At 39.3% G+C, this 27,089-nt stretch overlaps 1 protein-coding gene and 1 non-coding gene across 9 annotated transcripts in view; one reads left to right on the top strand and one right to left on the bottom strand.

Moving 5' to 3' along the window:
• Positions 1 to 10,787: 10,787 nt before the first annotated feature.
• KLHL24 (kelch like family member 24) overlaps positions 10,788 to 27,089 on the top strand; it is a 38,213-nt gene continuing 21,911 nt past the window's right edge. The window contains exons 1-4 of one of the 8 annotated variants that reach the window (XM_043473607.1): positions 10,788 to 10,920; positions 16,825 to 16,866; positions 18,806 to 18,853; positions 19,483 to 20,463. In XM_043473607.1, coding sequence (XP_043329542.1) covers positions 19,544 to 20,463 — 920 coding nt within the window. In that variant the 5' untranslated portion in view covers positions 10,788 to 10,920; positions 16,825 to 16,866; positions 18,806 to 18,853; positions 19,483 to 19,543. Of the gene's footprint in view, positions 11,175 to 11,244; positions 11,495 to 15,307; positions 15,444 to 16,824; positions 16,867 to 18,805; positions 18,854 to 19,482; positions 20,464 to 27,089 lie in introns of those variants that run through there. The other 7 variants (XM_043473602.1, XM_043473606.1, XM_043473599.1 and 4 more) reach the window with 7 other exon arrangements.
• On the bottom strand, positions 12,591 to 12,738 carry LOC122445706. Its single transcript, XR_006270650.1, has one exon. It is a non-coding gene; the product is annotated as a U4 spliceosomal RNA (small nuclear RNA).

The following is a 27,089-nucleotide window of genomic DNA, read 5'->3' as shown; positions in this document are numbered from 1 at the left end:
ATATATTGCTAGCATGTAGCTCTCTTTGGGTTGAAAGATTATAAATGATATCCAATTTCTTCCTTAACCCTCTAAAGTTTTCTACAGTTGGCACATAATACTTTAAAATTTAGAGGAAAGGAACTTTAAAAACTACTTATTTCTTCTTTTTAAAGCAAGAGATTAATAATCAGAAGGTAAGAGGGAGAGTGAGAGCCAGTACTGTCATAATTCCCTAGGGCATGTGATTGTGTACTCCCAAAAGTCCCTGAGTTGAGAAGTAAAAATAGGAAGAGCTGGGGTTAAATTTGGGGAAGTAATGAGTCTCACAAGAAGGGCTGTGAGCAGGGCAAACTAAGGTGACACACAGGAGTGGGGTAACTTGGAGGGAGGGGCAGCGGGGCTACAGGGGCAGGTGGCACTGATCCAGGGATTCAGCTGGGAAAGGCTTTTGGGAGGGTGTGGGAGAGTTTTAAAAAGTTCACGCGAGGACCCGAGTTCAGTGTGATCCCAAAGGAAGCAGCTGTGTCCTCCCCAAATCCCATTACCCTATCAAGCAGGCTTTTCACTCTGAGAGTTGGAAAATGATTTCTAGTCATTCGTGACCTCTTATATCCACCCAGCTCTTTCCTAAAGAGTTCTATACGCCCCCAGGTATGTCCTGATTTGGGTGCTTGTTGAAACAAAAGAAATTTTCCACTGAAGTCCTTTCAATCAAAAAAATTCACAAGTTTCTCCTGTACTTCTAAAACTAGACAGGCCTCTAGAAATACTTTAACCAAACACCTTCATGGGTGCAAAGCACAGTGCTCCTTTTACAGATGAGGAAACTGAGACCCCAGGAGATTAGGTGAGGTGTCCAGCATGACTAAGTTATGGCAGGGCTCCCTAGAACTCCTCTTTTCTCTGTGTATTTTTTCCATTACCCCATGCGGTTTCTTGTTAAACAGGAAGGATCTTCTTTGTGAAGATTTGTCAATGCATCATGTCCTGTCATAATAGTAATTATTGTTATATTTTACAAAATAATATCTACCACTATGTCCTGATTGAATAATACTTAACTGTTTGTTGGGGGTCTATGTGCGCTTACCAGAAGCAGTCATTTAATTCTTATAGGAAAATGGTATTATTACATTTCATATAAAGAAGCTGAACATCAGAGCAGTTAAATAAACCATCCACTATCACTATGTCAGTGGTAATAAAGTTAGGATCTGAACTCAGTCCATCTGAATCCAAAGTTACCTTCTTGACTCTCTATAAAGAAACAATGTTGGGTATATACATGTATTGGAATATTATTCAGCCTAAAAAAGGAAGGAAATCTTGCTACGTGCAACAACATGGATGCATGTAAAGGACGTTACACTAAGTGAAAATAAGCCAAACACAGAATGATAAATACCTAATGACATCACTTGTGTGTGGAATCTAAAAAATGTTGAAACTAGAATCAGAGAGGGCTTCCCTGGTGGATTAGCCATAAAGAATCCACCTGCCAATGCAGGAGACGTAGGAGATGTGGGTTCAATCCCTAGGTTGAGAAGATCCTTTAGAGGAGGAAATGGCAACCCACTCCAGTATTCGTGCCTGGGAAATCCCATGGACAGAAGAGCCTGGAGAGCTACAAACAGTCGGACATGACTGAGCATGCAGCATACAAGCACATGTGGTGAGAATACTTAACATCTACACTTTTAGCAAACTTCAGGTATACAGTAAAATACTGTTAACTATATTCATGTTGTCATATGTTAGATCTCTAGTACTTATTCACCTTGCATAACTGAAACTTTACCTCCTTTGATCCACGTCCTTCCATTCTGCCACCTTCCAACCCCAGCTCCTATCAGAGCCATTCTGTTCTCTGCTTCCATTGTTGTTGTTTAGTTGTGTCTAACTCTTGCAACCTCATGGACTGTAGCTCTCCAGACTCCTCTGTCCGTGGGATTCTCCAGGCAAGAATACCGGAGTAGGTTGCCATTTCCCTCTCCAGGGGAAATCTTCCCAATCCAGAGACCTAACCCACATGTCCTGCTGTCTCCTGCCTTGGCAGGTGGATTCTTTACTATTGAGCCACCTGGGAATTAGTAGTCATTTATATACCTTCCCCTTCCCACCTGGGAAGCCCCTTCTCACCACTTAAGAAAAGGAAAATCGGGGAAAGGGGTGGCAGGCACCATGTCCAGCTGCAAAGGTGGTAAGAAGCCCCTGAAGCAGCCCAAGCAGGCCAAGGAGATGGACGAGGAAGATAAGGTGTTCAAGCAAAAACAGAGGAGCAGAAGAAACTTGGAGAGTTAAAAGCAAAGGCCGAAAGGAAGGGCCCCCAGATCACAGGTGGAATTTAGAACTCTGGCAAAAAGTTCTTCCTTATGCCTGAGGCAATGATGAGCTTTAATTCTATTCCTGCTTAAACATTTGGATTCCCTGCCATAACAGTTGCCACCTATAGCTAGAATGAAGTGTTGTCTTAGAATCTATTATGCATTTAAGAATAAACTGTGGAAAAAAAAAGGAAAAGAAGAAACCAGTAACTGTCTGAGGTGATAGATATGTTAATTAGCTTGATTGGGGTAGCCATTTCACAATATATATGTACATCAAATCATCAAACTATACTGTCAAGTAAACCCCAGTAAAATTTTTAAAATAAATATAAAAATACCTTGTACTGTACACACACAAAAAATACCTTTGACTGTACAAACAAAAAAATATTCTGTTGGGGCCAATCTCTCAAGGAGCTGATTCTCCATTAAATTCAGCATTCCTTAAATTTCTCTCATTAGTCAAATTGTCTTTTCTTCAATTAAAATGACATCATTTAAGCATCTTGAATTAAGCATACAAGAACTAAATTCCTAAACTGGATTCATTCTAATCACCTCCACAGAGTTACCAGGATAAGAATTTTTTACCTTGGATTTGTTTTTATTTCACTTGAATGTGAAAAGTACTATTATGATGTATTACTCTAATATAATAATGATTTGCACACTCAAGGAAAAAAAAAAGGAACCCAAGGTGAAATTTTTATGAGAAACCTAAAGGAGAAATCATAGATACTCCCTTGTGTTTGTTATATTTTCCATTAATATGGCAATCTTCAAACGTTTCACATTATAAAAGTTCACCTCTGGTATTTAAATTAATAAACAAAAAGCAAGGTGCCCTCCAATTCCTCACTAGTGTTGGGGACAAAGATCATTCAGAGTTCATCCTGAAAAGCATCTAAATTTAGAGATTTGCTACTGGAGCAAAACTTTCATGTACCAGTAATAGAAGCAGGCAGCCTTTCCAAAATATGTTAAGTATGCGTTTGCGATGCTGTCATAAACAGGGTCAGAGTATCTGTCCCTGTGTGCTGGTGACCTGGGAGCCCTCACTGTTTTCTAGGCCAGTTACAGAGAGATCTGGGGCTGGAAGCAAAGGAGATTGTGCAATAGTTAGCAGGGTGCTTAATTTAATCTCATCAGTTAGGGAAAGGCTTTTTAAAACTTTTTTTTTTAATTTGAAACGTGTATGTATGTGCATAGTTGTTTATTTGTCTTTTAATGTCAAAAGCTTTTTGAGGGGCTTCCCTCGTGGCTCAGTGGTACAGAATCCACCTGCCAATGCAGGAGACACTGTTCGACTCTTGACACAGAAAGATCCCACATGCTGCAGAGCAATGAAGTTCATGCGCTACAACTATTGAGCCTGTGCTCTAGAGCCTGGGAGCCATGACTACGGAGACCAGGTGCTGTAACTAAGGAAGTCCGCATGCCCTAGACTCCATGCTCTGCAACAAGAAGCCACCTCAATGAAAAGCCGGTGCACTGCAATTAGAGAATAGCCCCTGCTCACCGCAGCTAGAGAAAAGCCCATGCAGCAACAAAGACCCAGCACAGCAAAAAATAAATAATTTTTTTTTTGAAGAAAGAAAAAAGCTTACTGACAGAAACAAAAAGGTCTCCCTCAATCTCTACTCCTAGTCCCTTGGTCTACAGCTCAAAGGTAACCATGGTTTAATCTCAGTGGTCTTTGAGTGTGGATATTGTATGACCAGAGGCAAACTGCTTTTCTACATCTTAAGGGCAATCTCTTTCTTTTTTAAATATTATAAATGCCCAGACAAAAGAAGTTAGAGGACAGGACCGTGGTGAGTGTTCAGAAAGTCTGGTTTTGGGTTCTGGGTTTTCTAAATCACTTCATTTCTTCAGGTTTATTTGTCAAATCTAGGTTTATAGAGGTTATAAGTTCTTTCACTCTTCCTTGCTTTCCTTCTTTTGCCTACCTAAAGCAAAGGACAAGGCATTGAGGACATAGCTAGAATTGGTAGGGGAAGGGACAATAATAATAACAGTAATAATTTTGGTTGCTGTTCAGCTCTTATTATATTGAAGGAACTGTATTTTTTATTCTCATTTTGTCTTCGTAACAATTCTATGAGGTAGGTATTTTTATCCTCATTTTTTTACAGATGAGAAAACTGAGGAAGATGAAGTGATTTACTCAAGGATATATACTGGTAAGAAACAAAACTAAATTTTGAACCTAGACTCTTCAAGTCTAAAGCCCCAGTAGAAATACCTAAGATTTCAAGTCTTTATAGGGAGACAGAGAATATGACTGTCAAAGTGCTAAGCTATGTAAGGGACTGAAAAATGATATAGCACAGATTAGGGTGGTCCTGGACTAGCAGTGTGTGGGAACTGCTCTGGAATCCACATTCAGGTTTTGGGGAGGTTGCATTGTTCACAACAGATGCTTCTGACAGAGCCTAAAATGAGCACAGTGACAGGCACGCTTACTAAACTGAGAATTCTTGGGTTGGAGACAGGTGTGCCAGCCTCAGCCAACACAGTTTCTTAAGAAACTGGATGGAATCTCTCAAGAACAGGAGACGTCTGCTGCAGATATTCGTGGTCAGGTCCAGCCCTGTTTATACCTGCTGAAAGATTTCTGGAAGGCTGCCCATCAAGCAAAAGGGAACCAAAGATGGACAAGACGCACTGTCAGAAACTGCAGGCATTTCGAAAGACAGTGCCAGAGACAGCAGAGGAAGATCAAGTTGGAGTTAGTACATGCCTCTTAAATGTCACAGGGCGGCAAGAAACTGGAGATGGAGGCAAAGTCTGCTGGGACCAGCAGCAGGAATTCCATATGGACTCACAGCCACCTATGACTGAGACAAGATGCTGAGCAGTGCTAGAAGTGGGATTATGGTCATTGTTTAAAACTGGTAGACACCAGAAGCAGGAGAAGACATTTTCCGTATGTGTTGATACCTGAGAGGGTTTTGCAGCAAGTCATGTGACAAGGTGCTATGAGGTGTCCTTTGGCAAATCAGGCCTACCTAGAGCAGTCAGGGCAGGAGTCACTTCCAAAACATCATGCTTCTTCAGAGACCAGAGGGCCCACCTGAATTCTCACAACTGAGGAAGTAATCAAGGAAGAAGAGATGGGGTGAAATCAGATGCCCTTGAAAAAAAAAAAGTGAAGTCACTCAGTCGTGTCTGACTATTTGCGACCCCATGGACTGTAACCTACCAAGCTCCTCTGTCCATGGGATTCTCCAGGCAAGAGTACTGGAGTGGGTTGCCATTTGAGGCGGAAACAAACAGGGACCGGCATCCTATGCCAGGAGGATGCAAGTATGCCCCAGTCTCCTGAAGTCAGAGCCCAGGGCTCACAGTGATAACCAACCATCCTTACCTGAGTCTGCTGTGGCAAGCTTGGTCACAAACAGGATCCAAGGCCACCTAGGTAACAGTTTCTGGCACCCCACTGACTTCAACCTGTGAAAGATGGTTTCCAGAAGAAAGAAAACAAGGATTGTCACCCTCCCACCCCACTCCCAGAAGAAACACTGTTGTTTCAGAAGGAAAAAGTCAGGAGAGGGGGTAGGGAGCTGACTTTCCAGGTGACAGAAAACTCACCTCTTTTCCTGGATCTCAAAATGGAAAATTTTCCAACTATGTCTACCTGGTTAAATCCTAAAGCTATTATGTTTGACCCTAAGGTTTAACTGGCCTAGTGGGATCTATGGCTGTCTCGGTAGGAGTGGGACAACCCAGAAGGTAGCTATAGAGCCGGAGAGAGTCAGACTTCTGCATCCAAAAGAGCTGCAGAGATGAGTCACCTCTCTTCTTACCAGAGAAGGGAGAGGGGTGGGCCTCAAGACTGGAGAGGCTTAGGTGCCATGAGCAAATAGTGTATTGTGTTCACTCATGTCTTCACTCAGCACTCTGAGGAGGTATTGTGTAACAGACTAGCTGAGGTGTTAAATAAGTCTGTGGAGGAAAACAGGGTAGGGGTGGGGCATACTGAGATACTTTGTTATTTATGGTAGTCTCTGTCTTCTGAAGAATGGAACTCTGTTGTTTGAAAGGCGATGAGTGTGAATAATGCAAATTACTGAAAAAGAGATGGAGGCAGAGGGCTAGAAGGGATTGTCTAGGAGGAAGGTTGTAGAGATAAAGGAGAGGGAGAAACCCCAAGATTGTGGCTGGAAAAAGGCCCAGAGAGAGGGTGTGAGGTGGGAAAAGAGAAGTAGCTGGTACTGAGGAGCAGCCCCGGTGAGGCCACAGAGATGTGTAAGGGGAATTGTTATGGAGCTGTGTGGTGTGAGATACCGTGTATTCTCTCTTTGTGAAACCCTCTTTGTAAAACCTCTCTTTCTAAAATCTTCACTCTTCAAAGCTTTGCAGCTGGGGCTTTTATTGCAGGGGTGGCACAAATGTGCTAAGCACAGAACTGGTTGAAGAATCCAGTTGCATTCAAGGCCTCGGTATAAACACAGTGCTTGTGTCACATTATAAAGGATGTGGGAGGTGTGCACAATTTCATAACAGATGAGGGAGAGGAGAGGATCAGAACAGCTGGCATCAGAGTTAAACCTTAAAGGATGACCAATATTTCTCCTAGATTTAGAGATGGAGAGACTTCAAGTGCAAGGGACCTAGAGCAGAGGCAGGGTGGTCTGAAAGCGTGTGGTATGTTTAGGGAGTGATGACTTACTACCTCCCAAACATCATCTGCATGGGGAAGAGGAGCGGGCTGGAGTGCAATAAAGAATGGCTGGGAAAAAAAAAAAAAGAATGACTGGAGGAACTCTGGATGCTTGGCCACCTTCAAATCATAAAGGCTGTCATGAACGCTCTGGAGAGTAAAACATGGGCTTCCATGTGGGATGTGCAAGAAGACAGACTAGAGAGCAGTATGCTATATCCCTGGAAGGAGAGGAAATAGTTCTGAAAACTGTCTGATTCCCCTCACTCTGAGTAGCTGCCTCCTTCAAATAACTAAGCTGACCTGGATTGTAAACACTGCATAAAATATATCGTGTTATGGGACTTCCCTGGTGGTCTAGTGATTAGGGCTCCACGATTCCACTGAAGGGGGCTTGGATGCAATCCCTGGTTGGGGGACTTAAGATCGCATGTGCCATAAATTTTTTAAAAAATTTTTAAATAAAAATTAATAACTCACTTAACAATCAGTTTCAGCAGATTGCCCTGGACTTGACAGCTCTGCTTCTATTCCAGCCCCACCTGAGGACAAGGCCACCAGTGGTGGTGCTCATTGATTTGTAGCGTAGGCATAGATCCCAGGGCCCTCTACCAACCTCGGAATCACCTCTATTCTTGGGGTTGCCTGAGGAGCTCCCCACCCTCCAATAGTCCTGTCTCTTGGGGCTGCTGTCCTGTGAGTCCCCTCACTACCTTCCACTCTCAGTGACTGATCAACTTGCAGCCATCTGCCCCAAGAGAATCTGAGGACCTCGCTGTGCAAATCAATTCAAGTGGATCCCAAATGGTCTCGAGGCACTTTTTTTTTCCCTCTCAAGTCCCCTTAACCTAAGAAGTAGAGATCCATCCACCAGTTAACAGATACTGAACATCTACTAGGTATACTACAACACAAAATGAATAAGCCATCATCCCTGACTTCAGGAATTTGAGAGAGTACTCAGTTGGGAAAGGCATATAAATACAGTTGACCCTTAAACAACAAGGGTTTGAACTGCAAAGATCCATTTATATGCAGATTTTTTTTTTTTTTTGCAATGGTAAATACTGCAGTACTACACCATCCAGGGTTGGTTGAATATGTGGATATGGAAGCAGGGATATGGATAGCAGAGATGTGTGGAGGGCTGACTATAAGCAGTACACAGATTTTCAGGTGCACAGAGAATGACAGCCCTTAACTCCTGCATTAAAGTGATGTCACACAGTCAGTATGATGACTGCTGGGAAGGAGGTAAGGACCAGCGGCTGTGGGAAGACAAGGGGAGATATTTAGCCCAGAGGGCAATGAGGAGGAATGGAGGGTTTCCAAGAGAGAGGACCCACACGCTGACTCCTGGGAGGAAAAGCAGGAGCTAGCCTAGTAAAGGGGCTGAAAGAGAGGAGAGAGCATAAGAGACCTAGGGAGCAGGATACAGACGGGAATGGTCTGGAGACAGACAGCAAGAGCTCTTTGGGCAAGAGTCCTACGGGAAGTTCACTGAGGCTGGTGTTCAGGCTGCGGAGGGGGACCTCAAGGTGCATCAAGAAGAACCCTAAACGCACTCCCAGGGAGTTGGAACTTTGTGACAGCAATGAGACCCCACAGGTGCTTAGCTGCCTGCCTACCCAAGGAAAAATGAAAAGACATCCAAGAAAGTAAGTTGTATACTGTTTAAAGTAAGTTGTATACTGTTTATCTTATCATTCAATAATAAATAAATATCTTATAATATGAACATTAAATAATTATTTAACCATAAATTTATGATATTGGAAGGATGGGGGATAGGGATGACAGCTCCCTTAATAGGAAATACCCATATGTCATTCCTTGGTGGCTCAGACAGTAAAGAATCTGCCTGCAATGTAGGAGACCTGGGTTCAATCCCTGGATCAGGAAGCTCTCCTGGAGAAGGGAACGGCTACCCACTACTATATTCTTGCCTGGAGAATTCCATGGACAGAGAAACCTGGCTGCAGTCCATCGGATTGCAAAGAGTCAGACATGACTGAACAACTAACACTTTCACTTTCAAATGGAAAGATAATGTAAATATCAGAATACGTCAAATAGTTGAAACTGGTTACCTATGGAAAATCAGAACTAAGGAAGGATGGGAGACAGAACTACTGTTGCACTACTAGATTTAAAATATTTAACTTTGTAAATACACTTTTTAGAAAGACAATTGTGTACCTATATTTACATAATTATTTTTAAATGTGTGAATGCCAGCCTCAACACATAATAGCTGAGTGACCTCAGCCAGAAAAAGGAATGAAACTGTTCCATTGGCAGAGACGTGGATGAGCCTAAACTGTCATACAGAGTGAAGTACGTCAGAAACACAAATACTGTATAATATCAAGCATATGTAGAATCTAGAAAAATAGTAGATGAACTTATTTACAAAGCAGAAATAGAGACACAGTTGTAGAGAACAAACTTATGGATACCAAGGGGGAAAGGAGGTTGGGATGAATTGGAAGATTAGGATTGACACATATACACTACTATGTATTGTATACAACAGATAACTAATTAGAATCTACTGTATAGCAGAGGGAACTCTACTCTATCCTCTGTGAATACCTAAATGGGAAGGAAACCCAAGAAAGAGGGGGTATGTGTATACATATAACTGATTCACTTTGCTGTGCGGCAGAAACTAACACATTGTAAACCAACCAAACTCCAATAAGAAGTAATAATTCAAAAAAACTGGGGGAACTTCCTTGGTGGTCCAGTGGTTAAGAATTTGCCTTGCAATATAGAGGACGCAAGTTCAATCCCTGGTTGAGGAACTAAGATCCCACAGGCCGAAGAGAAATAAGCCCATGTGACACAGCTAGAGAATCCATGCTCCATAATGAAAGATCCCGCATAACGCAGTGAAGAGCCTGTGTGCTGCAACTAAGACCCAATGCAATCAAATACATACATATATTTAAAACATTTTAATTTTGAAAAAACAATAACTGAGTGACCAGTGCTAAATCCTTATCCTCTCCGTGGCTTAACCTCTTCACCTGTAAAATGGGATAACACTCTCTTGCTGGGTTATTATGAAGACTAAAGGATATATGCAAAGTATTTAGCACTCTGTTTGCAGCTTAGAAGGAAACTCAATAAATGGTAGGTAATTTAATTTTTAATAACAGATGGAAAAGAGGACTAAAAATCATGTTTAAAAGGCCTGGACACAAGCCTTCTATATTACCAATATTTACACCTCCAATCACTGGAATATGCATGTCCTCTTATTTCACAAAGGCTTGACTGTATTCATAAAATAAGAAGAGAAAGAAAGTGACAGTTGCAAAGTCCTGACTGTATTCCTAAAGTAGGAAGAGAAAGAAAGTTTCTCTGTCCTGTCCGACTCTAGCTACCGGGGTTCTAGTCCCTTTCACTTCTCAAGTCCTCATATTTCCCGATTGTATACCAAAGGGTCAAATGAAAAGATCTCTGAGCCTAGTCCCCAAAAATCTAGGGTTCTCCACACTCTTGGTTATGAGCTTTTGCCTTGGGACGTGGCAATAAACACCTGACTGAGTTTCCCACAAGTCTCCTAAGACGTATGTATTTCCTTAACCTGTATCTACCTAAAACTGTTTCTGAATCAGCAGCCCTTCGATCGGATCTTGTTAAGCTTCGCACCGGACACCCGAACTATAGTGGGAAATCCTAGCGGCCGAGCAGCCAGCCCCCGGAATGGGGACTACATCTCCCAGGGTGCCTCGGGACGGGGGAACCCCCTCGGATTGGCCAGAGGTGCGTGACGCTCAGTGTTTTGGCCGGGGCGGTCACATGTTTCCTTTGTTGTGAGCTGTGGAAGGGCTGGTGGCTCCAGGAGACGCCGGCGCTGGAGAGAGCGCTGCGCCGCCGGCTGCTAAGGGAGCGCGGAGGCCGCTGCTGTTGGCCACTTCCAGCCTTCGCCGAGAGGTACCCGGGGATGACAGATCCGGGACTGACCGAAAGGCGAGGAACCGGCCAGAGCCGGGGGCGGAGGGGCGGCCCAGGTCACGCCTACGGGGGTGTCTGCCAGAGGGAAGCCAACGGCCGCCGGCCTCTCGAAGCCAGAGGAGGGTCTGAGGAGAGATCGTGGCTAGGACTGCAGGGCCCTTGTCTGGGGCGAGGGAGTCTCTGGTAATCTCCTGGGGGTCGTTAGCCCCGGTTCCGTAACGACACTCTGAAAGGCAAGGCACTGAAAGGCTGGCATTACCGCCCCGGAACCGCGACGCTGCTGGCGCGCCCGCCGGGGGCGGGTTGGGAGGGGCATGGCCTCTGGGGCCGGGGGCAGCAGGTGCGGGTCAGTCACCCCGCCTGAGGGACTGGGGGCAGCTGGCGGACAGGGCCGGGGGAGAGGGGTCTCGCATGTTGTCGATGGGCTTCGAACGGAACGCTGCTCTTTTTTAACCGAAGGAAGCGCGCTAAGAATGCAGAGGTCTAAAATCAAGCCTTCGCGTTTAGTGGGGGCGACAGTTTGTTCCGGACGGGGAGGACTGACGGGGTCAAGGTGGGTCCCAGGGCTGGGGGCCAGAGAAGTCCTATTAAAGCGGTTGCGAAACGTGCTCGGCGCCGTCACCTGACCGTTACCCCCGCCCCCACCGCCCGGGAGCCTTTGTTTACCACTGCTTGCCGCGGGGCCCGCGCCGGGATCCGGGCCCTGGAACGACAGTCCCCCGGGAGCCGAGTCGGGCGGGGGAGCGGGGGAGCCGCTGACGGGAGTCCCCGCCTAACCTCGCCTCCTTCCCACCACTCCAGGCCTGGGTTTCTTAATTTAGTTCGTAACGGCCCCGCCCCCAGGCTCCGGACTCTCGGGGCAAAGACTGTTAAGGCCGTGAGGATTGGGGCCCGGCGGGTGCTTGAGGGCGGAACGACCGGGCGGCTTCCTCGTGTTTATTGGCGGGTGTCTTGTCTCTGGGTGGACGTGCCCAGGCCGTTATTCCCCGCCCCGCTGAAGGTGAGCTGGAGGACACGCGGGAGCGCGCGCTTGCCTCTTCGGCAGCTGAGGCCCGAGCGGAGCCGCCGGCGGCGCGCGCTTCCGCGCCCGAGCCTGCCGGCGCGAGGACCAGCTGCCCCGCCGTCGTTGGGTGGCTGCCACAGCTTCTGTCTGAGCTTGTAGGCAGTTCTGGGGCCCGCGGAGGACCGGATAATTAACCCTCTTTAACTCGGTCCCCTAGTCCACCCAAATGGTGGAAAGAGCCCTCAGGCGAATTACTGTTTGCCTGTTCTGTAAACTAGGTTTAAATAGCACTTCCCTAGTGGCTCAGACCGTAAAGAATCCGCCTGCAACGCGGGAGACCTGGATTCGATCCCTGGGTTGGGAAGATCCCCTGGAGAAGGGACTGGCTGCCCACTCCAGTATTCCGGCCTGAGGCCTGGCAGGCTACAGTCCATGGAGGTCGCAGAGTCCGGCACCGCTGAGCGACTTCCACAGCACCCTAACGCCACATTTTAGAGTGCCTCACAGTCAGCCCTAAGGCAGATTGACTCTTCTTCAGTTAATTTTAGTGGAGTTTAATGATTAATCATTTGCTCTCTTGAACAGCTTTTAAAAATCGCGTCTTAATATTTGCACCTAAGACCGTTTAGGCCCACCAGCGAGGTTGGTTTTTGTTAAGTACGGAAAATAGATTAAAAATCTGCCTCCTGTCAACTAAAATGTGAAATTAGAATTCTGTTTTTTTAGTTTTCAATTAGCAATAATCGCGCCTTGGATAAACCTCATTGGCTACCTCACTGCCACTGCGCAAAGCTAGAATTCTGTTTTTTTAAAAAGATAGCTTTGTGTGGCTGAGGCCTTTCTCTGTTCACCTGAAACTACCACAACTTCCTGTCAATGGGCTGTACCCAAGTTTAAAATCTGAAAAAAAGATAGCTTGATGATATCCTCCCCCACCTCCTCCAGAAAGTGAATTCTTCTGTACCCAGGTTTAGATGAGTTGTTTGCCGAAACAAACATCATAGCTCACTCTTCTATGATGACAGTTATAAAATCTACAAAAACAACTGTTTTAGCCACAGTGTGTTGAAGATGCGGTTTTCCTAATCTGATTTAATAGGATACCAGGGTTTTACCAGATTTTTTTTTCCTATAAATCTGTAGGTATTCACCCAAGAAAGTGCATTTCTGTAGAAGGTAGATTGAGCTCCTTGGGTGAAGAAAGAATTGCATTTGAATAGTTCTCATTGGTTATGCATTCTTAATTTATTTTTAAAATTCAAGTTGGAATGACTACACCAAAAGGAGCAGCCTCTGTGATCCTGAACTGCCTCATCGCTTATGCATTGAAGGCATTTAACATTTCTAAATAAGTACAAGATGCAAACCTCTAACCTTTATAAAAAAAATAAAACCACCACTCATAAGCCTTCTTATCCAGACAAAGCCTGAGAGTTAGTCTCTAAACAGGAAGAAGAAATAATATTCTGAGTTGGAGCTTACTATCAGCTTTAATTTAAACTTTCTTGGCTTTTGTCCAAGTTGCTAAAAGTACTTAATGCCTTTTCAAAAAACATTGTTTTAGCTTCCTTGTTTTTTCTGCCATTTACTTAAAACCCAAAGGTCAAGCCTGTGAAAAACAAAAAATACTATTTATTTTACAAAAAATAGTTATTTTTGTATACACTTTTTTCTTACCTAGGAATTTGGGACATCCTTTCTCAATAAATATTTAGGTATGAACTGTATAAAAATGTAAATAAAATATCCTAGTATATCCTTATAAGTGTATGAAATATAAAAGCATATATATTTTATATCATTCTATTTCTGTTTTGACTGAAACAGAGTATATGGCCACTTGACAATTGCTGACATTTTGAAACCTTTATTCTTTGTCCTGTTAAGAACACTAGCTAAGCCAAATTTTTTAAAGTAAAGAGTTTGTCACTCTGCCTAAATTTATCACCTAAGGGCTGCCATTTTTTAGCATTTGGCACATCTTAAAGTCTCCTAAATTGATGTCTAAAAGTCATTAGACTTTGCTCTTTACTCAGTGCTTTCTAAAACGTACTTCTGCAAATCATTTGTATTACCACAAGGTAGATAAAAATCACAGACTTAAAAGTGCTTTTGCACATAGAGCAGCCGTGTAGTAAAAGATTGGATCTCAAACTTATTCAAGTGACAGAGTACCGGGTAGTGTCCTTGCAGATTCAATTAATTCTAATAGAACCAAAAACACTTTTGCTAAAAGAAAACATGACTATATATCTATAGGTCTTGAAGATGTTAAAATAAAACAATGCATTAGATACCTAAAGGAAGCATGTTTCTAGCAAGATAAAACCAAAGACATTTACGTTTACATGACAAGTAGGTTTGATAGGGTAGCTTAATACCAGGTATGATGTCTGATGATCAACAACTTTTTTTCTTCCTTTGGGGGTTTGGGAATATTAGTAGCCAAAAGTTTTAAATCAAGGGAGAAAAACAGTGAATGGAGAAATTCAATTTTTTTGTTCTGTGATTTGAGAGAAGACTATTGTTTTTTTCAGTTATAGGATCATAATTGTTTAGTCTGACACACTGTTTAAGCACTCCTAAAATTGTCATCATTGGATACCTCTTATTTCTCTTTATCTCATTAATCAAAGTAATAATGTATTGACTATTTGAGGTTCATGTAAACAAGGGATAATAACTTGGTATCATTCTAGACAAAGAAATGTAAAGCTTTTGTTGGTTTCTAGTATCATATGGTGTGTAAATATGTTACTGGTAGTTTCATAAGAAAAATAGAAATGTTGAAAATAACAGCTTGAAGACTGGACTTTAAATACTGCATTTGTAAAATTTGTTTCGGGAACCACTACTCCAAGAGTAAAGTTTTAAGTTGAAAATTTAAGAGTATAAATTTACAGTTTTTAGAAAGTGGTCATTGAATGGGTCAAATAAATCAGCGTTTGAGAAAATGGGGTGAAAAAACTGCTTGGTTTCAGATAGTTCTATGTTAAATATGGTTTTCTAGTTATTTTTAAATAACAAATTTACATGTTACAGTATTTTTTGGCTTTCCTTCTGTTGAGCTACTGTATATCTTTAAAGATAAACCTTCTATTCATTAGTCTTTTTGCTTACTTTGCTGTGTTGTTCTTCACTTAGGGTTCAGTTTGAGAAAGTGGGAGTAGTGTGGAGCATAGCATGTAACTAGTGGTAGCAGTTCATTACCACAGGTTGTTGGGACCATGTTAGTCAAAACTGTTCGTACCATGTTAGTCAAAACTGTTGGTTTCCTTTGCCATCTGGAATTTATTAGTCTTTGTAAGCCCCTCACTAATCCATACTATTTTAAGGCTGATAGTAACTTCTTTCTTTGTATAGGGTTCCTGCATTCTAAAGAAAAAATAAGTTTGATTGCAGTACAACTACGTTCTAAGATCAGTGCTGATACTATATATATCTCCTTTGGACTTTGTACATTGACCTCCTTTGTCCCCTTCCCTTAACTATTAGGTTGGTAAGTATTACCTAAAAACCCTCCAGAAAATGCTCAGGTGAATTGCCTTGCCCTTCTACTCCTTAAGATATAATTCTAGATTAGATCAGTCATGAGAGAATATATTGCAGTTTGCACTCTAGCAGAAACAATTTGTTTTCTGCAAGAGAAACACTGAGAATTTAAATCTATTTTAGTATCAATCTTTGAGTTCTTGTTAGATTCTAATCTTAGCCTACTCCACAGCATCTAAAATTGGATCTGAATCCGATATTCACCACCCAAGTGCCAGACAGAGGGGTAGGCTCTCTAGAATTGTTTCTTGAATTGACTTGAGTAGGCTCAGCATTTTATTGTCTTCTTGGGAAAAAAAAACTTATTTAGCTAAGACTTAACAATCCCGTTTTGACCAAGTTGACATATTCTTTACCAAAGTACACACAAGTTAGACTGACTTCTGCAAATAAGGAAACAAGCAAGGTAACATTCACCTCACAATCAAAGCTTAATCCAGGTATAGAGATGTGTGTTTTTTTATACAGGCAGGAAAAAAGCAGTAGTTTGTATCTTGGTTTTGGGGATCAACATTTGAATTTGCCTAAGCTTGTTAAGAATTTATGAGTTCTATTTATAAATATCTAGGCCAGAAACCAGAAGTACTTGTATTTAAATACCATTGATATTCTGTGCACAGTTCAAGGTTCCAGTATTTTCTCAGAAGCATTCCTCTCTTTCTTTTCAACATACGCACACAGAGTTGTGCTGAATTGGTTGATTGCTACAGGTACTAGAGTCCATAGGATCAATGAAACAGAAGAAATACACATTTATATACTAAAAGATATAAGATAATTTTTGATAAGCATAATGATTCTGTATGGATAATCTAGATAACAATTAAAAACTGAACTGTTTTTTCCTGAATTTCCCAAAATACTTGAGATTTTCTAATTGATTTCATAGTTACATAAAATACAATGACTGAACTGTTTGCCTTAAGTAATATTTATAGACTAACTCAGAATTATTTAATGACTGCAGACTCAAGTAAAACATTATTATCAGACATTCTTCAAATATCCAATGCAGAGTTACCATAGGATATGTTTCATCATCTCAGTTCCACCATTGTTTACTCATCTTTCATTCAAGAAACCTTACTGCAAAATAAAATTGTCAAGAAAGGAATTGGATAAATAAGGAAACTATTTTAGGTATAGAGTAAAATTTTTAATTTGCTTTAAGGAATTGTTATTCAGGATTGGTTTTTTATGCAGAAGTTAACTTCTAGTCACAAATTGAAACCTACTAAACCTTTTTTCAATGTATTAGTAAATAATGCCAATTAAACATGAAGTAATTACTATCTGACTTATATGCTGCTGTTCTCCATTTATTTTAGGTGTGGAAAAACTGGGGCTTTGATCAAGCAAATGCTGAAAAGGTATTATAATATTTATAAACTCTTGGCATTGTTATTGGAGAAGGAAATGGCAACCCACTCCAGTGTTCCTGCCTGGAGAATCCCAGGGATGGGGGAGCCTGGTGGGCTGCCATCTATGGGGTCACGCAGAGTCGGACACGACTGAAGTGACCTAGCAGCAGCATTGTTATTCGAAAATATAAATCATTTTCCTTTAACCAGAGGTCACTTAGACCACCTCAGTAACAGGGAACAAGATCATATAGGAAGACAGCATCACAGTCATTTTTGTTACCAAATAAACTGTCAACACACTCCTTTCTAATCCTTACAGATCTCCTCAGTCCCCCTTCTACAGTTTCTCCAGTCCTAGAGACACTAAAATAAGTTATCGCCATTCATTTTTCTGAAATATAGGCCAAAACCATGTGGTTTTTAAATCTACCTAACAATCTGAAACTAGGTTTACAACATTTATGAGTTCTACAGTTGGACATAAACCCTAAAACACCCTTAACCAGAAGAATCTGTCTTAAAAATCTTCCTTTTAAGTGAGAGTGTAGCTCTAGGAATAAAGCTCCTGAAGAAGATGAGGGAGAGAAGGAAAATAATACTAGTTTTTCTAGACAAATAGTGTGACTTTGGCAGTCAGTCATTGAGAGTCCAATCACTCTTGCATCCACTAAATTATGTAGGTATTATTTTCCATTATTACGTTTCTTTGCGACAAGCATTTTCCTCTTGTTTTGTCCAGAGATGCCTACTTATTTGCTACTTTTTCCTGATGGGAATAACAATGCTTTGATATCTGCTAATTTTTTTAGAAGAATTCAGTCTAATTTTATGTTTAGTTTGCTTATATATTAGTTCACTTATGATAAATCTTAAACCTGTCCTACTGTATTTTGAAATGTGATTAAACTTGTCTTTACTAGTTAAAATACTTTGTGTAAAATGGGAAAATAAAATCTACTGAATTACACCTGGAAGCCGAAAAGATGCTCTGAAATGTGTCTCATATTCCTAAGACATTCTTGTGCAAATCATTTAGTCTGTCATCATACAAAGAGTTTACATTTAATGGTGTTGTGGACTAGTTCATGGAAAAGTTCTCAGAAAGTCCAGAGAAAGGGAGGCTTCCCAAAAAGCCAGGGGAAAGTTGCTTGAAAGGAAACAGCCCAGATCTATGAGATAGTCTCTTTTCCATACAAAGCAGTAGAGAGATGTCTTGTTGCTGTTGAATGCTTTTAATAACGAGTGATTTTATAGCTGTTCGTGTTTTCTGGTAAAGCAGTGGAAGACCTCTTGGTAGTCATCAATCAAGGAAAATAGCCATGGGAATTAAGAAGCTAAAAATAACATAAAAAGACCTTTAACTCATATAAACTTTTAAGACATTTATTACTACTACTCACTCAATATGCTACCCCAAACTTATCAGATACACATACTTTAAGATACCAAATAATGAATACAAGATACAGTAAAATTATTGGATACAGAAAGCAGAGCATCTTTTCATTTATGTTTCTTTCTTGTCCATTTTAGCCAAAAGGGAAATTCTTAGAACTTGCAGCACATTGTTTTGCATTCTGAACATATTTTCATTTAAACTTTGAGAAAACAAAAATGTATGGAGGCAGAAACCAATTACAAGTACATTTTGGATCACATGGCAACTTAGAAGTGAAAAGAGTAGAAGGAACTGCCTTAAAAATTTAAGCCAATTGATAGCTGTAGTCCAGTGCCTCAACCCATCAGTTACCTATTCATAGCATTTCTGAGGGAGACTTGAGATTGTTTCTTATTAGGGAAAGGGAGCAGGGCATAAATAACATACATTTAAAAAAATACAAAAATACAGTACTATATCATCGTAGTGCAAATTTGGGGGGAAATAAAGACAGAAGATAAATCACTTAGCATTTAAACATATGTACCTCCTTTTTCCTATGCCTAGATGTACTGATATAAGGATTTTCTATTAATACAGCATTGAACACCTGAGGTAAATCTTCCCATATAATCTTGATTATTTCCTTACGATAGATTGCTAGAAAGGGACTTAATGGTCAAACAGCATACATATTCTTTTTTTTTTTAGCATACATATTCCTAAAGGCCATTGATAGATATAGCTGAATTTTTCTCTAGCAGCACTATATTAAAATAATAAGTATTTATATTAAGATTTGAATGTACTCAAGTAATGTGTCTTACAGCATTCTGACTTAGCTCTACCTTCAGTAGATGAAACCCAGGTTGTAAAAGGCAAACAGAAGGTAATATGTTAGTAATTCACAAAGTACGTAGTGTCCTTTCAACTAGGGGGTTTAAGGAATACTATTGCAAATTGCCCCTAATGTTTTATTGTCTAAATTTTTATCAATCTGTATCAAAATAAGATAGTACTCTATACCCTATATGAAATAGATTATGTAATTTTATTGTAGTGTTTACATCGAAATGAAATTATATAATTGGAGTACTAAAACTTTTTACATATTGAAATGTTGTTTTTTTTTCATTTATTTTTATTAGTTGGAGGCTAATTACTTTACAATATTGTAGTGGTTTTTGTCGTACATTGACATGAATCAGCCATGGATTTACATGTATTAATTTTTTTACTTTTAGCCACATAAGGAAAATCTGTAACAGTTATTTCTCAACAATTATATAGTCAACTGATGTAACAATGGTACTAATATTGGGACGAAGACTAAACAGAGAGGATCTCGGGGTGCGTGATTCACCAGCAACAAAGCGTAAAGTTTTTGAAATGGACCCTAAATCTCTGACAGGCCGTGAGTTTTTTGACTTCTCTTCAGGATCATCCCATGCTGAAAACATCCTCCAGATATTTAATGAATTCCGAGATAGTCGTTTATTCACAGATGTTATCATTTGTGTGGAAGGAAAAGAATTTCCTTGCCATAGAGCTGTTCTCTCAGCCTGCAGTAGCTACTTCAGAGCTATGTTCTGTAATGACCACAGGGAAAGCCGAGAAATGTTGGTTGAGATCAATGGTATTTTAGCTGAAGCTATGGAATGTTTTTTACAGTATGTTTATACTGGAAAAGTGAAGATCACTACAGAGAATGTACAGTATCTCTTTGAAACATCAAGCCTTTTTCAGATTAGCGTTCTTCGTGATGCATGTGCCAAGTTCTTGGAGGAGCAACTTGATCCTTGTAATTGCTTAGGAATCCAGCGCTTTGCTGATACCCATTCCCTCAAAACACTCTTTACAAAATGCAAGAATTTTGCATTACAGACTTTTGAGGATGTGTCCCAGCATGAAGAATTTCTTGAACTTGACAAAGATGAACTGATTGATTATATTTGTAGTGATGAACTAGTTATTGGCAAGGAGGAGATGGTTTTTGAAGCCGTCATGCGTTGGGTCTATCGCGCTGTTGATCTGAGAAGACCACTGTTACATGAGCTCCTGACTCATGTGAGACTCCCTCTGTTGCATCCCAACTACTTTGTTCAAACAGTTGAGGTGGACCAGTTGATCCAGAATTCTCCTGAGTGCTATCAGTTGTTGCATGAAGCAAGACGGTACCACATACTTGGGAATGAAATGATGTCTCCAAGGACTAGGCCACGCAGGTAAGATTGATACATATTAACTACAACATAATTTGCAAAAGTTTTTGTTTTTTTAAAATATTTTAAAGCTTCCTGAGTGTAATCTCCATGTAGTCATTTATATGTATCATCTACAAGTGGCTTTATGTAATTTGAGATTTGTTTTGGATTGTAACTCATTAGAATTTCTCCCAATGAAGACTAGATTCAACAGCAGCACTTTTCATTATTATTGTCCTGAGCTATGAGACGGTATTGCAAAGGGTCTTTGCAGCTAGCATGTTTCAGCCTGTATGTTCTAATTTTTCTTAACCTTTGTAGGGTACCAAGTTTATTCCATGTTTTTCCTAAAGATCTTTGGATGTTAAGTAACTAAAGACTTTGTTAGAGTTTGTTGGACTGCCTCTACTTATAAAAAAACAATTTGTGTATTCACAGACTAACCTTTTTCCTAACAGACAATGTGAAATATAGAGATCAAGTAAGTAAGTTGGTATACATTGAGGGAATTCTTAGATGTAAAATTAAGGTTTCAGATCTTTTCTCATTTCCACAGTTACTATATTTAAAACTATTTGAAAGTGAAAGTGACTCAATAGTGTCCTACTCTTTGCAACCCCATGGACTGTACAGCCCATGGAATTCTCCAGGCCAGAATACTGGAGTGGGTAGCCTTTCCCTTCTCCAGGGGATCTTCCCAACCCAGGGATCAAACCCAGGTCTCCCACATTGCAACAGGATTCTTTATAGCTGAGCCACAAGGGAAGCCTGAGAATACTGGAGTGGGTCACCTATCCCTTCTCCAGGGGGTCTTCCCAACCCAGGAATCAAACCGGGGTCTCCTGCATTGCAGGAGGATTGTTTGCCAACTGAGCTATCAAGGAAGACCTATTTAAAACACCTGTAGATTCAGTTCTGTTTAGTTGCTCAGTCAAGTTTGACTCTTTGTGACCCCATGAACCACAGCATGCCAGGCCTCCCTCTCCATCACCAATTCCTGGAGTCCACCCAAACCTATGTCCATTGTGTTGGTGATGCCATCCAACCATCTCATCCTCTGTTGTCCCCTTCTCCTGCTGCCCCCAGTCTTTCCCAGCATCAGGGTCTTTTCAAATGAGTCAGCTCTCCACATCAGGTGGCCAAAGTATCAGAGTTTCAGCTTCAACATCAGTCCCTCCAATGAACACCCAGGATAGAAAAATAATCTCTGTGCCTTAAGAATGGAAGGAATAGTATTAAACATTTTACTGTGAATAAGCAAAAATTGGCTGTTGTGAGACATATTATAGTAAAAAATCCTTTAAATATTTTTCTAACAAAGCTGACCTTTTTGGTGTGTGTGATATAAAATACATAACATAAAATTTGCCATCCTAACCATTTTTGTGAAATTCAATACTTTGGCCACCTCATGCGAAGAGTTGACTCATTGGAAAAGACCCTGATGCTGGGAGGGATTGGGGGCAGGAGGAGAAGGGGACAACAGAGGATGAGATGGCTGGATGGCATCACCAACTCAATGGGCATGAGTTTGAGTAGACTCCGGGAGTTGGTGATGGACAAGGAGGCCTGGTGTGCTGCGATTCATGGCGTCGCAAAGAGTCGGAGACGACTGAGCGACTGAACTGAACTGAACTGAACCATTTTTGTGTTGTTTAATAGTGCTAAACATATTCACATTGTTGTGAAACTGGTGTTTATTTTCCCATACTATCTCCACTTTGTCTATAAATCTATTATAGCATAGCTCTTAAACCATATTTTTAGCATTAATTTTGATTATCAATGTTTTAGAATGTGAATAAAATTCAGCATGTTGTGAGATCTCATGTTTTTAATTACAATTCAGCATATTTTGACCTGTCTTTAAATCTACACTAGCTTGGATATAACAAGATTTGATCTGTTACCTCATAAGTAAAATGAGATTTATGATAAACAATGCTTATTTCACAGGTTTTGCTGTTGAAATTATTAAATGCAATAGTCTTAAGGCACTCATCATAGAAGGTGGTACATAGGAAGTGGTTTAAGAATTATGGCTATAGTGTAGTGTTAGTATGACCTACTTTAAGAAAACTTCCAGTACTTGACAATCTGAACTTTTTTACAAATGGGATACAACATTGAGTAACTATTATTACAAAAATTAATGTATTATTTCTTTGTATATTAGGTTTAGAGTGCATTTTTTTCTTCAAAGTCAGCTGACTTTAGTTAAAAGTAATTATTTTATAAGAAATAAATATAAAATATTTTACTCCTAGTCTTTTAAAAAGAACAAAAAACTATAATTTTATTCTATACAATATACTGATTTTTTTAAAGTTGTTTTCAGGACTGTTAAGAGATTTCAGCTGAGCTTAAGAATGTGAAAGACCAGAGTTCTTAAATGTTTTAATTAGGAAAATGAAACAGTTTTGGGGCTGTCCCAGAACTTTTCTGGACAAACTGTATCTCTCTAAGGGGAGAGTCGTGTATTTTTCCAAACAGAATCCCCTGTGGCAGACAGAATGGTTTGGGTTCAAACATAGTTAATAGTACCTATACCCAATATCCAATACTTGGAATAGGATTAGAATAGGGACCAAAGAATATGTGCTATAGAATCAAAATTATTTATATTAAAATTACTTATAAAGATATGACCAGAATGAAATCAGAGTGCAGCCTAAAGGTAATTAGAATCATATTATAATTAGAGAATTTTCTGATTTTCTTAGTTATTCAATTACAAAAATACAATTTTACATCCTATTTTTAAAGGAACCAATCCATTTCGTGCAGTGAAACACATCTGTATATATAAGATTATGATACCACTTTTCTCTAGGAGACTAGTAGAAAAAAAAAATCAAGCTGTAGTTATATTGAATTTTCAAACTGTTATAATAGCAGATACTTATTTTATCTAAATTTTATATTTTATGAATTACCTGAGAACTCCAAAAAGGAATGCTTTATTGTATAACTCTGCTATCACCTGTCATTTATATTCTGTCCTCCACTTATCTGTTACTACATGTTAGTACTAATCACTGGGAATTTCCTTATCTGAGCAATATGTATTCTTTGTAGAGGTTTTCATCTTTCTGAGAAACTACAAACTACTTTGTAAGAGAAGTGACATCTCCACTTCAACTACAGCTCATTCTGACTTCTCCAGTCACTCTACTGAAACTCCTCTCAGTCAGGTCATCTATTTGTTCTTTGTTCGCCTCTTTTCAGTCTTTATTCACCTTGATCTCTCTTTCAGATCTGACATTTTTAATTGCTTAAATCCTTCTTAAAACTCTCTCTTGATAGCTTCAGGAGTACAATTTCCCTCATGGTCCTTTTCTTCAGTACTCTGTTTTCAGTTTGATAGTTCTTTGTCTATTGTTTGAAATGTTGATATTCTCTTGGTTCACATCTTGTTGTCTTGACTTGATAGTTTCCTCGATGATCACATCTGTTCTCATGGTTTTGATTAACATGCTTACTATTGACTATGAAAACTATATCTCCACCCTAGGCTTTTTCATTCATTTATTCCATCATTCAGCCAATGTTTTTTAAAAAATAATATGTATAGTTATACATATATATATTTGAAGATGCATCTTTAAAACACTAACATAGGCAAAATAAATCTCACAGTTAAAAATAATTCTTTCAAAAAAAAAAGAATAAAAAAAAAGAAGCATTAAAAAAATAATAATTCTATCATAATATTTAATATCCAGCCTCTATTCATGTTTCCCCAGTCTTTTCCAAGCTGTTCTTTAATGAACCTGAATCCAGTCCAGGACTAGTACAGGATCATTGCATCTGTTTATTTTCATGAAGTCTCTTATTCCAAAGCAGTTTTTTTAATGAATCTTAACTTGTTCATGGGCAAGTTGTCCAGAAAAATACTCCATGATGTGTATTAGTCTGGTCATTTCTTTGTGATATCACTTAGCTGCATTTAGCTGTTTCCTGGAAACTGAAAGTTAGCTTCAGCTCAGTGGTGAATAGTTAAATACTTTTTTGCTAGAATTCATTCTAGGTAATATGTGTATCACATTGCATCACATTAGGAGAAAGACAGCATAACTGGTTGTTCTACCATTAGTGATATAAAGATTAGCTCTTGATTAGGGTGATGACAGTCCAAACCCACCACTGTATAGTTAGGTTATACTCTCACAGCATCCAGTATCTCTTTAGTGTTTATCGTGTGCCAGGTATTCTCCAGAGCTCAAGCCATACTGGATAGTGACACCTGTATATACCCATGTGTCTCTTAAATGACAGAGAAAACCCCAAGATACCTTGTATTAAAAACAGTGTGAAAAAAAATTAAAAAAAGAAAAAAAGTGTGATGGCAATTTTCTAGAAAGAGGATATAGGACATAAGACCATAAAAGCTTTGCTAATCATTATTTCCAGTTGTAAACCCTGGGTCCATAAAGAAAAAGTAGTGGAGACCTATCACAGAAGTAAAAAGCTTAGGAATAGTTGCTTTTATTAATATATGTTATGCAAATTTTAATTTCTATACTAAGGTATAATAGGTTTTTAATAAACACCTAGGGCAAGCTTCATTATGCGTTAAGGGTACTAGCTTCAGAATCAGAGAGACCTGAACTACAACCTACCTCTGCATAAGTAGTTAATTCTGTGACATTGGGCAAAGCACTTTAACTTCTGTATGTGTTAGCTTCCTCATCTGTAAAATAAGCATAATACCATCTACCCTGTAAGATTGTTGTGAGGATTAGAACTACTGTGTGAAAAATGCATAACCTAGTGTTGGACACAAAAATGCTTAATAAAAATTATTGCTAGTTTCATGAATAATCAAAATATATTTAAAATTTGCACTATACTTTTACAAAATAGGAAATATAGTTTGAGAGACATAAATGCTTGCTATCAGGTGGTTTAAGTATAAATTGTTCATATCTACAGAAAAAATCTGCAGTGCTCCATTAAACAATAGAGATAGCTGTGATCTAATAAGTTCATTATTTTGAGTTTAATTGGTTAATTAAGTACTTGTTTCTTCTAATACTTCCTACTACTATTGTCTAGTAAGCAGTTACTATATAATGAAAATAGGAACCTATTGCCATAATGAGGACAGGGTTCAAGTTCTTATTGAATAAATCAACGAGAAGACCAAGGTTAAGTTTTTTTTAAAGAAATAATATTTAGAAGTCAATGTTCTGAGTTTCTGTTTCAGTTTCTCGTAAGTGATAATCTTTTATATTGGATTCATGGTCTGCCATTTTTATACATGTTAGTTCATTGTTCTTTTGAATGCATTTTTATATTAAAATACTGTGTAATGTCTAAGTCTCCCTCTACCTGACCCTTGATATATCAGTATATATATAACCCTTTCATCCCCAAAGGGTTACCAGTTTTTTCCACTCTTTTTAGAAATATTCTTTGTATACAGAAGTGAGTGTGTGTCTGTGTCTGTGTGTACACGTGTCCCTACTATTTTTTATACAGATGGTAGTATACCTTATTTTTATCTCCTAAAAATATCTTGGAGTTTCTTCTATAGCACATATAGGTCTTCATTCCTTTTTTTTTTTTAACTCTTCATTATGGAAAATTTCAAATTCACTCTTTTTTAAGAATTGTATAGTATCACATTTAGGGATACCATAAACTATTTAATCCATCTCTTAATGATGTACATTTAAGTTGTTTCTAGATTTTTTTCATTGCAAACCGTGCTCAGTGAATATTCTTATACGTATGTCTGATAAATGATAGCATAAATTACTTGAAGTGAAATCACTCAGTCATAAGATATGTGCATTTTTAAAACTTTGCAAGATATTGTAAAAATTGACTTCCAATTTATACTTTTCCAAAAATATGAAAATCCCTATTTCTTTACTCCTTTCCTTTATTTTAATAGTTTTTGTAAATTTTTGCTACTCTGGAAAAGTGAAAATTTGTATCCCATAATTTTTTTTGCTCAAACTGTAAACTTTATTTTGTATTGGGGTACAGTTGATTAACAGTGTTGTTAATTGTTAATTATTGTTTCTTCTAATACTTCCTACTACTCTTATCTAATAATTAGTTACTAAATAATGAACATTGGGTTGGATGTATTCTTTCAGATCATGTTTTTCTCTGGATATATGCCCAGGAGTGGGATTGCAGGGTCATATGGTAGCTCTATTTTTAGTTTTTTAAGGAACCTCCATACTGTTTTCCATAGTGGCTGTACCAATTTACATTTCTGCCAACAGTGTAGGAGGGTTCCCTTCTCTCCAGACCCTCTCCAGCATTTCTTATTTGTATTTCTTGAGGATAGCCATTCTGCCAGTGTGAGGTGATACCTCATTGTAGTTTTTATTTGCATTTCTCTAATAATGAGCATGTATCCCACAATCTTGACTTACATTTCTTTAATGTGAAAGTTTGAGGTTTTCCAAGTTTGAAAACCATTTATAGGTTGTTTTTTTTCTCCACTTCATTGAACTCTAGTGTATCAGAATTTTGATTGCAAGTGATTGAAACCAGCATTAGCATAGAAGGGAGATAGACGTATTAAAAGGGTATGAGAAGTCATTATCTTGTAGAACCTAAGGGTAGAAGTTCAACAGGACTTAGAAGAAGACTGGAACAGGCTACTGAAAATCCATCAGAAATCT

This window comes from Cervus canadensis, chromosome 7 (genome assembly GCF_019320065.1).
Source record: "Cervus canadensis isolate Bull #8, Minnesota chromosome 7, ASM1932006v1, whole genome shotgun sequence".
NCBI classification, from domain to species: Eukaryota; Metazoa; Chordata; class Mammalia; order Artiodactyla; family Cervidae; genus Cervus; species Cervus canadensis.
This window is presented reverse-complemented; position numbering and strand designations above follow the sequence as displayed.